The sequence below is a fragment of the Rhagoletis pomonella genome, unplaced genomic scaffold (genome assembly GCF_013731165.1).
Source record: "Rhagoletis pomonella isolate Grant_MI unplaced genomic scaffold, Rhpom_1.0 Rhpom_scaffold_00001, whole genome shotgun sequence".
NCBI classification, from domain to species: domain Eukaryota; kingdom Metazoa; phylum Arthropoda; class Insecta; order Diptera; family Tephritidae; genus Rhagoletis; species Rhagoletis pomonella.
Window position 1 is genome coordinate 34858128 of NW_023458555.1, and position 15663 is coordinate 34873790.

At 31.2% G+C, this 15663-nt stretch overlaps 1 protein-coding gene across 8 annotated transcripts in view; it reads right to left on the minus strand.

Annotated features, from left to right (window-relative positions):
- Positions 1 to 1830: 1830 nt before the first annotated feature.
- LOC118743326 (uncharacterized protein ZK1073.1) overlaps positions 1831 to 15663 on the minus strand; it is a 59667-nt gene continuing 45834 nt past the window's right edge. For 5 of the 8 annotated variants that reach the window (XM_036475937.1, XM_036475956.1, XM_036475928.1 and 2 more), the window contains 10 exons: positions 9814 to 9864; positions 9603 to 9666; positions 8577 to 8694; positions 7547 to 7757; positions 7389 to 7460; positions 7001 to 7009; positions 3737 to 3849; positions 3510 to 3597; positions 3367 to 3441; positions 1831 to 2545 (listed from right to left, as the gene is read on the minus strand). In XM_036475937.1, the coding sequence (XP_036331830.1) occupies positions 2315 to 2545; positions 3367 to 3441; positions 3510 to 3597; positions 3737 to 3849; positions 7001 to 7009; positions 7389 to 7460; positions 7547 to 7757; positions 8577 to 8694; positions 9603 to 9666; positions 9814 to 9864 (1032 nt within the window). In that variant the 3' untranslated portion in view covers positions 1831 to 2314. Of the gene's footprint in view, positions 2546 to 3366; positions 3442 to 3509; positions 3598 to 3736; positions 3850 to 5620; positions 5627 to 7000; positions 7010 to 7388; positions 7461 to 7546; positions 7758 to 8576; positions 8695 to 9602; positions 9667 to 9813; positions 9865 to 15663 lie in introns of all 8 variants that reach the window. The other 3 variants (XM_036475964.1, XM_036475951.1, XM_036475943.1) reach the window with 2 other exon arrangements.

Here is a 15663-nt window from a genome sequence, read left to right on the forward strand (position 1 = left end):
TATATATATATATATAATTTGTCTCTTTGGCTAATAAGTTTGTTTTGTTTGTTCGAATAAATATCTTAATTGAATTAAATTTGCGTGAATTAAAAATTGTTCTCCATTGCGTTTGTGAGTGCAAAAATATTTTTCCATAAATATGCTGCTTGAAATTACTGTCAAGATTTCAACTTGTTTGTTTTTTTTTTTTTGGGCTTGGCTTAGGTTTTTAGTTGTTGAACAACGCGAAACACACTTTGCTGCGTTTTTACTTGATATACATAAACGTATTAACAATTTGAGATTAGAATTGGTTTCAGATTTCAAGATAAGTTTTTTAAGGTTATATTTCTTTATAAACCGTTTGTGTTTTCTTACTTTTACGACTATGCTTTTTTTCATTGCTAATTTGTCGCTGTGTATAGGCAATACGTATAACAGTTTGCGTTTCTAAACAATTTTTCACTAGAATTTTGAACTAATTACAGATATAATTTTCCATTTAACCTCTTCTTCGTGCGTTTTGTTCTCTTTTAGCTTCATAAGATTATTCAACGCAAATTATTTTTGGCTTAAATCCATTTGAATTTTTACATAGCATTTCCACTATCCTTAAATTGCGCAATTCACTAAGTCAACTTGAGATTGTAACTGTTTGAGTGATTGATTGCAATTTCAATGCCAATTTTTTTATGCTGTGATTTATAATTTCTTTTAATCCTTTGGTGGGAACATTTAGTTAAATTTATTTTGGTATTTCATTCACTAATTCTTCTTGCTTGAAAATTTTTACCAATGAAAACATTTTTTAGTCGATTAAACCCAATTTTCTATTATATCCAGTTTTTCTCAGTGACCAAATTGAGAACCGTATCGCAGTTTCAGCTTAAATTGGGAATCGTGCCCAATTGCGCAATTTGGGGCGCGTGAGAACGTACTATTTCGAATAAAATATAAATTTGATATTTTTCAAAAAACTTTCCAAAGTATTGTTTTTTTTTTAAATTAAAGGTGCATGTAAATGCTTTTAAAAGTGCTACATATCTACATAATTAGGTATGTGTGTATATTTCGAAAAAAGTTTATCCGGCAAAAGTTTTATTTGACAAATTAAAGGTACTTACTGCTTTCCATTAACCAGAGAGGTATTTTGTAGTTGAAAGCTTTTTGTTTGTTCCATTCTTTGTTGGTATTTTTTTTTGGGTTGGTTTAAGAAAAATTCTTTTTGGAAGATATGCTTGGTTTTCTTTCGTTGTAGGTGGGCTTGTGGTTTTTGTATGGAAAATGCGAGATTTTAACTGTTTAATTTTTGTACATGATTGCACTATTTATAATATTTTTTATTTTGATGGCATTTGACATTTTAATTTATGAATTAATCGGGTTTGAGACATACAGCAATAATAACAACAACTACTAATATTCAGCACTAATCTTAATATGTGAGCGTGTACAGGGGGCCTAAGTTTTTGTTTTCAATTGATATTTGCACTACTTTCAAGCTTTTCTTTAAAGGAAATCTGTTATTGCAATGAATACATACATACATTTACATATATGTTAGTATGTATGAAACAAAATTTAAATTTGAAATTAGTATTCAAAATTTTTTTTGAACTTGAGGCCGTTTATAATGAAAATTTTTGTGCATAAACAGCAACAAAGTAAAAACAGCCCTAAGCTCAATAAAATTGTTGAATATAAATTGTAATTAGCCATTAATTATTTATTGTATTAGTCGTTTGAGATTTATTATTATTTTTTTAATTTTATTATAGGAAGTTTCCACAACGCCCAGATTTTGCAATTTCATTTTGAATATGAATTTCAATTTCGATGACAGTTTTTTTATTTACTTATGTTCTTATTGTTCACAATAAGCAATTTTCAGGGTTGTATTCACAATTTCACTGAAATTGGGATTCACTCACAATTTCGGATGACAGGTTTTGGTTTGGCCAAATTAAGAATCGTGCAGCTGAAATTGCGAGTAATGTCGAAATTGCGCAATTTAGACGTCGTGCAAACTCCTATTATTAGCATAAGAATTAATTTTTTTATAATTCTTTCTTAAATCATATTCTAGTAAATTTTTAATTTTCTTATTATTATTATGAAGCAAAATTAAACTAAATTGTTTTTGGTGCTTTTTTATAAAAAAAAAAAATAAGCTAACCCAAATTTTGCACTATAACTAGCATGCTCATGTAGTACTTGTCACATATATGTTTGTATGCTTATTTTTTTATATACTTTGTAAAATCATTTTAAAACTAACATTTTAGCAAAACGCAACAATTTATTACATATTTTACTAAATATGTTTTTGCATTTATTTCTTTGGTGATTCGTTGTTAATAATACTCAATCGGCGTATATTTGGCTTATCGTAATCTTCCATTGATATGCCTCGTGAAAGTTTACGTGAGCCATTCTGTCCATCCATGGAGCCACCCGAACTGGTTGAGTAAGCGCGTCCACGATCAACACCAGGCATAACGACAGAGGTTAGAATACCTTGACCTTTGCAGAAGAGTAAAATCGACTGTGCCACTTTGGCGGGCTGCGAAGGAGAATAAAAGAAAGGTAAATTATACAATTTTAAATAAAATTCAGATTTATCAGCCCCCGCCTAAAGTATGCCCATCTATAGATGAGACCTTGGGCTACTTACACCATCATGTCAGATTTTTGACATAAAATGATTGACTTATCTACAAAGTTGTTTGATTTGTAGACATCTTAGTTCTCAGAGTGGGTAAAACTGACGTTAGCCCAGCAGAAAATTTATAACCGCTTCTTGTTTAACCCAGAAAAAAATCTGTAATCGCTTCTTGTGTGTCCAAATGAACATTTCTGCTTTCTGTTCAGTGCTGTTTCAGGCCCATTTCGGGACTAGGTACCGTCTGGTTTATGAAGTAGTAGGATCTTTTCGGGGCCTGTTCAGGACTATTTCAGGACCATTTCGGAACTTTTATGGGTCTGGTTATGGATCATTTGAGACTGGTTCAGGCCTATCAGGCCTATTTTGGGACAAGTTCGGGCACATTTAGGGACTAGTTCAGGTTTACTTCGCGACTAGTAAGTATTTCCTCGGGAACGTTTGAAGACTTGTTCGAGATGATATAGGGGCAACTTCACGAATTCTACTTAAAAGTTGCAAAATTGCAACTTAAGGACAATTTTGGGATAAGTTCAGGATCGAAATGATCCTGCACTATTGCCGAAGTAGTTGTGAATCCCGACAAAATGAATAAAATGAAATGAATTTTTTGTTGAATTTTCACACATAAAATTCCGTGAGTACCTGGCACCTGCGTTTTTCCTATTTCTAAAAGCTCTAATCTACATGTGTTTTGTCCCTAAGAAATGTCATTTACTTACCGCATCAGCTAATACATCGCCTGCACGCTCTATTTTCAAAATGGTCACCTTTTCCTTCTCAACATCCTTGTGCAACTGAAAATTCGAAAAAATAGTGCGATTAAAAAAAACTACGCAAGTCTCTTTATTTAATTTAGCTTTACCTTCTCAACCATAGAAGCATAGGGGCTCAACATGCCTGTAATTAAGATGACATCAATCTTGCAGCCCTTCAATGTAAGATCCTTGCGGCTATTGAAAACGAAATGTGACCCAAAAAAAGGTGTTAAAATAATCAAGCGATCGCGCAATAGTATTTTATTTTATGAAAGTTACTTTAACTACTATACATATATTTAATGCATATAATTATTTAAGAAAAAGGTCTTACCTCATGAATGCCTTGACGTAGAGTCCCACATTTTTGCTATTCAAAGTGCTGTGCAAACGCTTCTGATATTCGGTGACAATTTTTTCCTTATCGGGATTATCACCAACCAATTGCTATATATGTATGTACATATACATTTATATGTATGTATAATTTTTTAGCAAATTTTTGGCGACAAAATTTTTTTGTTTTTTTTTTGTGGTGGTGGATGTGATTGTTTGGAAATAGGCAATGTGATGAAACAGTCCAAGAATCAGCGATGGAGTACAGAAAAGGGCATTTAATGGATGGAAATGATACAAATGTTAATGTCAATTTTTATATTTATAAAATTTTGACTCGAATTATGTATGTATAAATATTTATATGTGGGTGGATAAACTTGTGTATTTTTGGTTTTTTTATAAAAAATAAAATGGATTTAAATAGCTTTATAAATGTACTACTTTATAAAAATTGTCAATTCATAAAGCATCTAAAATAGGGCTGTGCGATTAATTGATTAGTCAAAAATTTAATTAATCATAAAGTAAATAACTCAATTATTCGATTAATTGGAAATTATGATTACTCAAAAGTCCAGTTACTCGAGTAATCAAGATTTTTGATTAACCAAAAAAAAAAATATTTGAGTAATTTGCTTTATGATTAATCAACATTTCAACTCTTTACATATGTATAAAATAGTTAAAATTCCTTGATACTTTGAAAACAACGTTTCTGTTTTCAAAAATTAAAACGAAAAATTTTTTTCATATACAGAATGTAAAAAAAGAAAATAAACATTTTCCAAAGCAAACTCTTTTAACGAGCAAAATTATTTTTTTTGAGTAATCATATTTCAAGCAACTCGATTAATCATCGTTTTGAGTAATCAAAATCTTGATTACTCGAGTAATTGATTAACCGAATAATTGATTAACCAACTTGCTCGAGTAATCGAATAATCGCACAGCCCTAATCTAAAGTTTTCTTAATTTTTTTTGAATTCGGGTATTTTTTTATTATAGAAAGCTAACTGCCCGTCTCCACAGGATAAAGTTTATATCTTGATACATATGTCAGAATATAATTTGCCAATGGAGACCGCTCATTGCTCTTCAAGAGCAATATATATCAGAGCTTATATCTTGCCATCTATTGCCGGCAATTTGGTAGTTTGACAGCTACATGTTCATTTGCATGAAAACTTCGTGGCGGCAACATTATTGATATTTTAATATAAAAGCAAATATTGAACTGTTTTCTGTTAAAATATTTGTTATTATGTAATTGGATGTAAATAAGCCTATTTTCTAAATTTTTTAAGTGATTAAATCCGGCAAAAATACGTTTTAGAAGCTATCTCACAGATGCTTATATCAAGATATAAAAAGCCCACACAAATATTGCCACTGATATAATTTATATCTAGCTATATATCTATAAGCTAAAAAGTATAGATAACTCTTTGTCAATATAGTGATAACACATTCAATGCAGGTGATTATGTTGTAAATTGCGGGCATGTAAATTATTGAAGGTTGAAGGAAAATCAAAGTTAGGGTTTAGTGGAAGCTTAAAGTAGCAAATGGAAATCTTTAAAAAGTCTCGCATCTATTGTTCTACCTCTGTATGAATGTATTGTGAACACAAAAACTTTAATAAAAAAGTGGGGATTTAATGAAGAGCGAAATTATTTAATGCCGCGCAAATATGTATTATACTTGTATGTATGTATGTGTGTGAAACTAGAGAAAACGGAATACGTGCAGAATCTACATACAATAATAATGAATTAAATTGGAATTCAAACGGAACTAGGCAAATTTGTATTTTATTTAGGTAAGCTGTGAGTATTTGCTGGAAATCGCTGTGAGCTAAGCTGAATTGTGTGATAATTACCTGGAACTAAAGAAAAATTAAAGGAAATTGAGTTGCAAGCTTTAAAAACTTATTAATATTTTTTTTAATAAAATAAATTTGTTTATAAAACACACTTGAGGTAAAATTTTGCCACTTCTAGCAACTATACGTGTGAGGATTCCGCCAAATTAGGATCAGGGTTTCAATAAAGTACACAAGTTTCTATTTTAAGGGTAAGTCTAGAACTAATGCCTTATTTTCACTCGACATTTTTGTCATTAAAATTTTAATGTTTTCATTTAGGGACAGTTTTTCAGTGCCAGTTTAAACTTAGATTATGTAAACTGCGTTTATATCGAACAGCTGGCTGACATTTGATTGGCTAATCTTAGTTTAAACCAGTAAGCCATGCACTGAAAAACTGGCAATAAATGAACATTAAAATTTTAATGTGAAAATTGGAAATTAAGAGATAGCGGCGACGGATTAATCATTTTAATGTCTAGTGGAAATGCGGCATACAACTTTAATGCTACATTATGTAAATATCTACATACGAATCAATATATTATCTCAACATATCACGAAGTTCTGCCAAACGAAAAAAAACATTAATTTTTTTTTTCGAAAGTCATGCAAAATTCTGAACTTTAAAATTTATTTTACAGAAATCGTACCAGTTTCGTTGTAAAAGTTATATTTAGGACTACAAGAAATGTATATATAAAATTCGAAAAATATAAAAATTTACAAAATTTTGAAATGAAAAATAACGTAAAAGTAAAAACTTAAAATAATTTTTTTATACGATCTTAAAATATCCTTTAACTTTTCTAGAAGGTGTTTTTTCAGACATAAATTTTTGAATTTTAAATTCTTTTCTGCAAACTCTATAAAATTTTATTAAATTTAAATTTATTTTTTATTTAAATTTCAGGATCTTGTAAGATCAGTTAAAGGTATAAAAAAATTGTGCTAAAAATGTATATAAGTTTTTGCTTTAACGATTTTTTAAATTTTAAAATTCTGCAACCTTTTTATTTTAATTTTTTTTTAATATATCTTTTTTATTCAACCCCATAATAGGTTTTGAGAGATTCAAAAAAGAAACATGTAAAATCCGGGCGACTAAGGAATTTTGACATGGATTGAGAAATATGAATATATCTTTTAAATAACTAAATAAACACATGTGTATGTAAAAACAATGCTTCGCGTTATGCAGTATAGAAATGTGTGATTTTTAAGCAAAGCATGAAACTCGAAACCTCATCATCAAAGAATTTTAGAAGCAGAAGTGTTTTTAGTTAAGAGGAAAATTGAATAAAGCAACAATTCAAAGCTGATTTATGTTGAAGAAGTGAGTTTACAAATATATGTATGTAAGTTATAGATGTATATGTGTAGGTTTTGCTATACCTCCATAACCTGGCAGATGACGAATAGTTTCAGATATATAGAAAAAATGTCATCAAAGAGTATCATATTATGTTGCGTTTATTAAATACGTCGGCCCAAGGTAAGTTTTTTTTTTGTATGTTTCAATTGCAAAAAAGAAAAAAATTAAAAAATGTTATTTCTATATTTAATCGCCATTTAAAAATTACACACATAGCTGACACGCAATTTAGTAGAGTTCCGATAATTTTTACATATAATTAATTGTTGTACAAATCGAATTTTTGGGGTGTTTTTTGTACATAAAACACACTGATTTGTGCATTTTCTAAAAACAATTAGTTACACACATACACACAGACAAACATCAAAGAACACACACAAAACCATTGCGCCATTGCATACTTACATGTCCAAATTTGTGATACATCAAAAAGCTTTCAGCCGATTGTGCTATATCATCGTTTTTCCATTGAATAAGCTGTAATTAAAATCAGTGTTTATTAAAGATTACTTTCAATTAAAAAGTGTTTCCTGCCCTGAGTGGTCAGTCGCACTTACACTCACCTTGGTTTTGAAGGATTGCAAAACGCTTGCTGCGCTGCCGGTAGCATTAATCAATACCAAGCCAAGCACACGCGATGGATGCGCCAATCCGAAACGTGCCAGCACATTAGCGCCGGCACCTTCGCCCAGACCCATCACATATTTGACATGTAGAAAGTCCAAAACAGTGATGAGATCCTCGCCAAGGGTTTGCAATGAAGGAAATTGGAAGCTGGAAAAAAGGAGAAAATATGGATATGTTCCTTAGTATAAATACGTAAAACTCTTGTGTATGTATATATGTATGTACATACTTACATTAGGGTGCATCACCAAAAAAAAAGTTTTTTTATATTTTAAGACTTCTGCCATAATGTTTTAAATTTTTAAAGCTTAGTATAGAAGGCAGAAGAGTCATCTGAAGCGATTTTTTAAGAAAAAATATTTTTAGAAACTAATATTTTGAGGTATTTTTAAATAGGTCCAGCTCATGTAAATCTTAAGAATTTCCAATGTATTTTGGCGGAAGTCATAAAATATAATAAATTTTATATTTCCGATGGAAAATCAGTACCGATTTTTTTATGGAGAGTGATGCATCCTGATATATACCCATTTACTTATTATTTTGAGAAACGTTGTTCGGCATAAATAAAAAATTGACTTGAAGTTCAAAAATTAATTATATTTTCTCTTATTCTTGTATTTAAAGCATTTAACAAAACCGGAAAGAAAAACTGTTAATAATTATAATAGCGAAACCGTATTTTCTCAAGCGGCTCCCAATCTCAAATTTAAAGGAATTCATCATTGTTGCTTTAGATTAAATCTCCCATTTAGCGGGCCCCTACCTTTAGATAAGTGTTATTTGCTCTCATTCGAAAATCGAAGAAGAAATATCTACATCTTCTCTTTTCCCCTATTTCGCGCGAACTCTTGAACTTACAAACTTATTCTATATTAGGTTCCGGGGATGTTAAGTTTGAACTCTTTTTCACCTTTAACGACATTTTTTTTTATACTTAACCTATTAGATGGCTATTTAACTTACTTGTCAGGTAAAGGATCTGCATTATCAGCGTGTCCTGGTACATCGATATGTATGAAACAAGAACGTTCCTTGATTTCGGTCATGCATGGACTGCTGACGAATTCCTGGAATGAATTATCTGCGAGGAGAGATAAGAAAATTAATAAGAACAAATTTTATCGTGATATTAGGGAGTATCACCAGAAAAAAGTTGCGGTTTTTTCATCAGAATATATATAACTGATTACATTTAAGGCTGCGGCCAAAACATTTCGGAAAAATATTAAGATTTACGTGGGCTAGACCGATTTGGAAATATCCCCAAAAATCTAATTATTTTGATACTGTTGATATAAGTTTTAAGCAGTTTTATGCAAAACTTTGAAGCTAAAAATCTTCTATCATGTGAAGTGAGTTTTTAGGAGAATTAATTTTACTTTTAAAAAAATTGATTTTTGGAGATATTTTCTTAAGACTTTTCCGAAATATTTTGGCCAAAGTATTAAAATATTACAAACATTTTATTATATTCCGTTGGAAAATCAATACCGATTTTTTTTCATACAGAGTGATACACCCTAGTGTACATGCATAAATGCCAGGAGACTGTCTGTTAAGCTATGCGTTCTTCAATAAAATAAAAAGGCAAATAGCAATTGGTTTAGGAACTTCTATGCGACTGTTTTTTTTTCATTATTAATTTCTCTTTCATTTGTTAAGCATCGCTTTCATCCTTTAATTTGTGTTATTTTCTTAACATTTAATGGCATTTCACGGTACATAAATCATCTCGCTGAGAAAAATCGCTCCATAAATAAGGCTCACAGTGAAAATGTTGAATGTTTTTTTTTTGCGCGCCGCTACATATTTAACTTTTATATTACTTTGCATGCCTTTTTGTTTATTGTGAATTCAGTATTTTCATTTATTACTTTGCGCATTTGACCGTTAAAGGAAATTTACTTAATTTATGACTACGAGTACGTGGTTGCTGCGCGCAAAATAAATAAAAAAATAAAAATCATAAATAAATTTTAATAAACTTACGATTGCATCCCAGATCGTGGACTGTTATAAAGACGGCTCGTTTCTCTTGTTGTGTCAAGTCGCCCTAATGAAAAAACGAAGTGAAGTGAAATTAAATGTTTTTACTTCTTATTTTGTTATAATTATGAAGTATTTTAAAAGCATAAAGTCATTTGGAGTAGATCTATAGTTCAAATTATATTTTTTATGTACGTGTTTTGATATACTTTACCTGCACTGTTACGGTCAATTCGCCACTTTTGTCCGTATTCACAAGATATTTCTGTAATGGTTGAAAAAAAATAAAAAATTTGATTTAAAATATATGTACATATAGTATAGTATTTCTTGATTTTGAAACTGAGAGGAAGTTTTTTTTTGGAACGGGGAAAATACTTATAAGCAAAGAATAGATAGCATTTGTAAGGTATGGAATGACCAGCATGAGATTTGAATTTGATTTGATATTTATGTAAGTGAAATGCAACGCTGCTTTTAATGACAGCCTGATTGTAGGAAGTGGAAAACTGAAAGTCTTCTGTAAATACGTGAAACGCTGCTAACTCTAGATAACATGGTAGCAGTGATAGGCATACTTAAATAGTTTTGCATTTAAAGCAGGAAGCGAAAACAACCATTTAATTATTAAGATTTTTACTGTTATCATTGTGGTGTAATGATATTTATTTCAACGAAGTTATTGAGGTTTTTTAATTTTAATTTTTGATAACTAATACCGTTAAATTAGGATTTTTATTTTGTCATCAAATTTATTCATTATTTTTATTTATTATATATATATTTTTAAATAATCGTTATTTTGGATTTGTATTCTTTAACCATTATAAATAATAGTGACTGCTGCGTTTTTAAGACCTATTTAAATCTTTTATGATCCAAAAAATTTAATATGAAAAAACGGGAATCATATTATAAAAAAATAAAAATAATACAAACGATGTAAAATTTATCCATAAAATTTAAATCCAAAGAAACAGGATTATTAATTTTTTTTTCAAAATGAAAAGAGAAATAGAATTTCATTACAAACTGTTGAAAATATGATGGGGCGGATAAAGTCTATACCATGATACAATGGCTGCATTTCTTTATTCATTCTGAACGTTTGGAATAAACTTTTTTGTTTACTTATTCCTTAGAACGTTCCTGATTATATGTTGACGTATATTTCAAACGCATTCTGTTTATTCCGGCTGTGAAATGGGATTATCCGGAATGTATAAAGAAACGTAGCCAATAATTTTTAGAAGGTAGTTTCACTTCAAAATTTTTGACATAAACCGTGTCTGTGACAAACACGCAATGTGGCCACTGCTACGATATAGAACTTGGGGATTATCGCTTGTTATTTTAGATATTTTTTAACAGAACATGTAAAGATTTATATGTTTCATAACTGATCACTTAATTTTTAATATAAATATACGTATTTTATACATACATTTTTGCCACTGCGAATCACATGAATAAAAATCACAAAAATGAAAATATAACAGCAATATTTCTTGTTTATAATGGATTAGATCCATCGCACACCACGGACTTTATCGGCCGCCAATTTAGATGTGCTCGCTAGTCTTTCCATTGCACCACAACTTATTGGTCAGAGCGATTAAGCTGGTGTAATGTGCGCACCTCCATACATCTTCATGTACATATTTCAAGCGAGCCCTATCATTTAAATAGGCGGCCGATAAAGTCTGTGGTGTGCGGCGGCTCTTATAGCTGTGTCCTTACATCTATTCCGTGTGTTGCAATATCCACGAAAGCAGCAGTTAATTTTTTATGAAGAAAATTATTACTAAATATTCGAAAATTTCTCTACTTATGTATATGTTTGGCTTTTCTTTGCTTTATTTTTCCAACGTCAAAAGCTGGATTTTTTTTTTTGAAAAAGTTGGTACAACAAAAAATACGAAACACGTTTTCTGTCAGATAGCTAACATGGCGGATAAGAAGAAGAAGTGAAACTACCTTCTAAAAATTATTGTATCATGGTCTATACTAAAGGTAGTCACAGCTTTTTGACATAATTTCCAACGAGTTTAACGTAGAATGTATCACATAATTTGATAATTAACGTTAATGATCGACAGCTAATAGTTTTGAGTATGTACATAGTTATATTTGAATTCAAGTTTCTATAAAATCTATGCATAATATTTTTGTTCGTTTTTATACAAGGTTAAAAACAACAATTGGTAGGTTCAGAAGGCGCAGCAGTTGAGCGCAACCGTTGCTAAAAAAATCAGTGATCGTAATGTGTCTTCTGAAAGGCTTGATACATTAGCTGTCAAATTCAAAACACACAACATGTTGTCTCAAATGATCAGAAAAATATTGCGATCATCTAACACGCAACTGTTCAGTTGATCAGAAGTACAAAACAACGCATTCAGAAGGTGCAATCGCAACAGTTACTGAGCTGTAAGCGAAAACTCCCGCTCGTTGACAATTGTTGTAGCCGAGCGTCCCGTGAGCCGATGTTGCTTAAACAATAACAACGCAATACTTTTTTCGTGCATGTTGATGCTGGCACAGATGAACGAATCGTGGTAAGACTAGAATTCTTTACACTTCGTCTGCCAGCGAAAATCGGTATTTTTTAAGTATCCCGTATCCCTCTTTGCATAACAAAGCAACCAGTCTATGTCTTGTTCTGTTAGATACTATCTCTGAATTAGTAACTTTATTTCATGGGGACACTTCCGCATTGCAGGACCTATGCGAAATGGCTATACCCATTTGTCAATACATCTATCACATATCAATAAAAAATATACGTAAAATACCAGACGTATGTATTAACGAAAGGCACAAAATTCAAACGCCAAGGAAAGTAACAAATGTAATGCGTCTTTGTGCCTTCGCATATGTTCATATGTGCATTAACGTTGCCGCCTGCCTTAAATATTATGACTGCATTTATAAAAATTGGCGTACATATAAATACATATACAAAATCATAAAATTTTCACTTATATACAAAGAACATTAGAGGTCACACATTAACATAAAATGACTGCCGACAAATGTGTTTAATATTCGTAATCAGCTAACGGATGTAACTAAAGAGGGAATGTGAATAAAACCATAAGCAAAAACAATGCCTAGAGCACAATGGAAGCAGGTAATTAGTGTCAAAAGGAAAAAAAATAATGGAAATTCAGTGCGGAATTGTAATGGCCGGAATAGTGTACATACATATATGTAGGTGTACAGATGTGTGGAAGGTACCTACCTAAACGATGCTGACATACATACGAGTAGTTAGTGAGTGCATTTGATTCATGCACCATGGGTCCTTTTGGCACTTGTTCGAATTCTTGCTTAAAATTTTTTACTAAAATTCTTTTAAAACCGAAACTTTGATGTTCTTTAAAAAAAATTTTGATCACATTAGTGAACAACTTAAAGTGAAAATGCACATACATACACACATTTCATATTCCTTATGTATTAAAAATCCTATCGCATGTTATTTGCTTACAGTGGGCTACATTAAAGTAACTTCTGTTAAATTTTTATTAAAATTTTTTTTTAATTTCCTTGCCGTACTACTTGAAGAATCGTCACTTTAAGCACTCGATTTTTCTCCTCTTTCGAAAGCACGCTTCCATCTCAATTAGTCTTACTGAGCACAACTTTTATAGTAGAAGCCACAAACGTGCCAGCGTGAGGAGCCCATGCTAATGTATTGTAAGTAAGTAGATATGCACATACATACATACATACATATATTAGTATAAAGATGGGTTTTTGACAAACTCGTGCTAACCAGGATGCCCATGAGTATACACGACTATTACGTGCTGCTGCGGAACTTTTCAATGAACAACTAAGTATGGCAGTTGTGTTAACACGTATTTATATTTACATATACTTACTTACATATGTATGCATGTATGTACATGAAATAACTTACACTTAGTTAGCGTACACGAACCAAATATTGAAGATGAAAATGCGTACAGAATTCCATGTTCCTAGACGTTCATAAAACAATTAAAAGAAAAAACGCAGTTGGTTGTAAAAGGTGTGAAGCTTTCCCAGTTTTTGCGACTCCAAGAACATTATCATAAAATTTGTGTGTGAAATTCGATACCCTCTTCAATTATCTCTGGATAATTTTATATGGCATATTTCTTCCGAAAGCATCATCGAGTTTTTGCCAATAGTTTATTTGGTCTTGTTTTTCTAGGAACAAATTGAATGAAAATTTTCAGCAGAATTATGACAGAAGGGGGGAGTGTGTTGGTCGAAATGCTAGTGCAAGATCATTGTGATGACCAATGGCTTTCCTCTTACCTATCCCTACATGTTTTTAAACACCTGAATGTTGCTCATACGCCACGTGCAACCACACGTTCATTTCTAATTATGTATGTATATGTATGTATTTAGCGCTATGGTAAAAGGCCGATGTGGAACAAAATGTTGTATTTATTCTGAACTGAAGTTTTTTCTTTGATTAAAAAGATGATTACAATCAGCCTCTAATACAATTAAGTTGATACAGTGCTGACAAAATCACGCAAGAGCATTTTCTATCTTAACAAAAACGTAGTACAGCTTTGTACAGCTTTAGTATGGTACTGGTAAAGATTTATTCAACCATCTTCTGTTTACTTTATTCAATTATAGTAAACGAAATACAAATACAATATGCGGTAGATATACAAAATATCATTTGCAGACAGATATTATGTATCTTCATTGTTTCCCCGGTCATTGAGTACATCTTCCAGTGGGTTGACAAGGAATGTGAAGAGCTTACGTAAATACTTACTTGTATACTTATTTTTAGTTGATAGCTTCGGTTGCTAGCGCTGCGTTATTTCTTAGTTTGTGTAAGAATTTTATTGTTACTTATATAGATTTATTAATAAAATAAATTCAATTGAAATGAATTAATTATTTAAGTCTTTTTAGGTGGTTCGTAACTTTACACAAATATTTTTGAACTAATAGGAAATATATTATTGGTTCTTAATATGTCCTACAAATCTTCTAAAACACGTTAATCGATGTTTTACATTGAACAATTTTAAGAATCTAAGACACTTAACACGACTTGTGAAAACCCAAAATGTAAAATAATGTACATAAAATTTTATATTCAACTGTCGAAACGCAGTGTCTGGCGTTTGTGTTGAAAAACAATAAAGTAAATACTTTATATACTTAGCCCATTTAAGATTTTAGGCCACTGAACTTTTAAGTCGATTATGTGAACAATTTGCGGTTTTAAAGTAAGTATGGGTAATCTGCTTACGCATTTATGTGGCTATAAATCGTTGTAAGCTTCGCTTAAGTTCGGAGTGATAATAACCAAATACACTTGCGTAAGTAAATATGTAAGTGTTCTTAAAAATTTAAAAGCAAATACTGTTGTGTGTGGCTGAGTGGTTAGAGGTATATATTTCCACTACGTAAGACAGTATATGTATTTGATTGATCTGTTTCATAATTGATAATGGGTTTGATCATATAGCACGGGTGACAGACACGAGTTTTGTCAAAGACCGATTTATTGCAAAAATGTAGTAGGTTTTGGAGGTCTTACTTATACTCAACGTTTGATCATAGAGCACGGGTGACAGACACGAGTTTTGTCAAAGACCGATTTATTGCAAAAATGTAGTAGGTTTTGGAGGTCTTACTTATACTCAACGTGAGATTTCCATCAAATTTCTGAAACCTGATGGGAATAAAGCTAACCAATATTCTCCTTCTATTGAAGAGGATGCCACCAGTTTTGGTTGTTGTTGGTCGGAACATCAGCATTCTCTGATGAATTTACCCACTTAGCTTATGAAAGCTCCCGATAGGTACGCAAGTTATATTGCTAGTTAGGTGCCTTCCCAGTTTTTATACCTAATATTCGACAGGACTGAGCATTCACATCGAAAATGCTGGCCACCTTCTTCTCTATCTTCTAGCTAACAGCTGCGGCAATTTCTATTATAGAATACTACTATTTTTTCGCATGTTTGCCTAAGGTCTAGTTGCCAGTGATGGTTGCTTCAATTTTGAATACCACTATCTATGATATATTAGG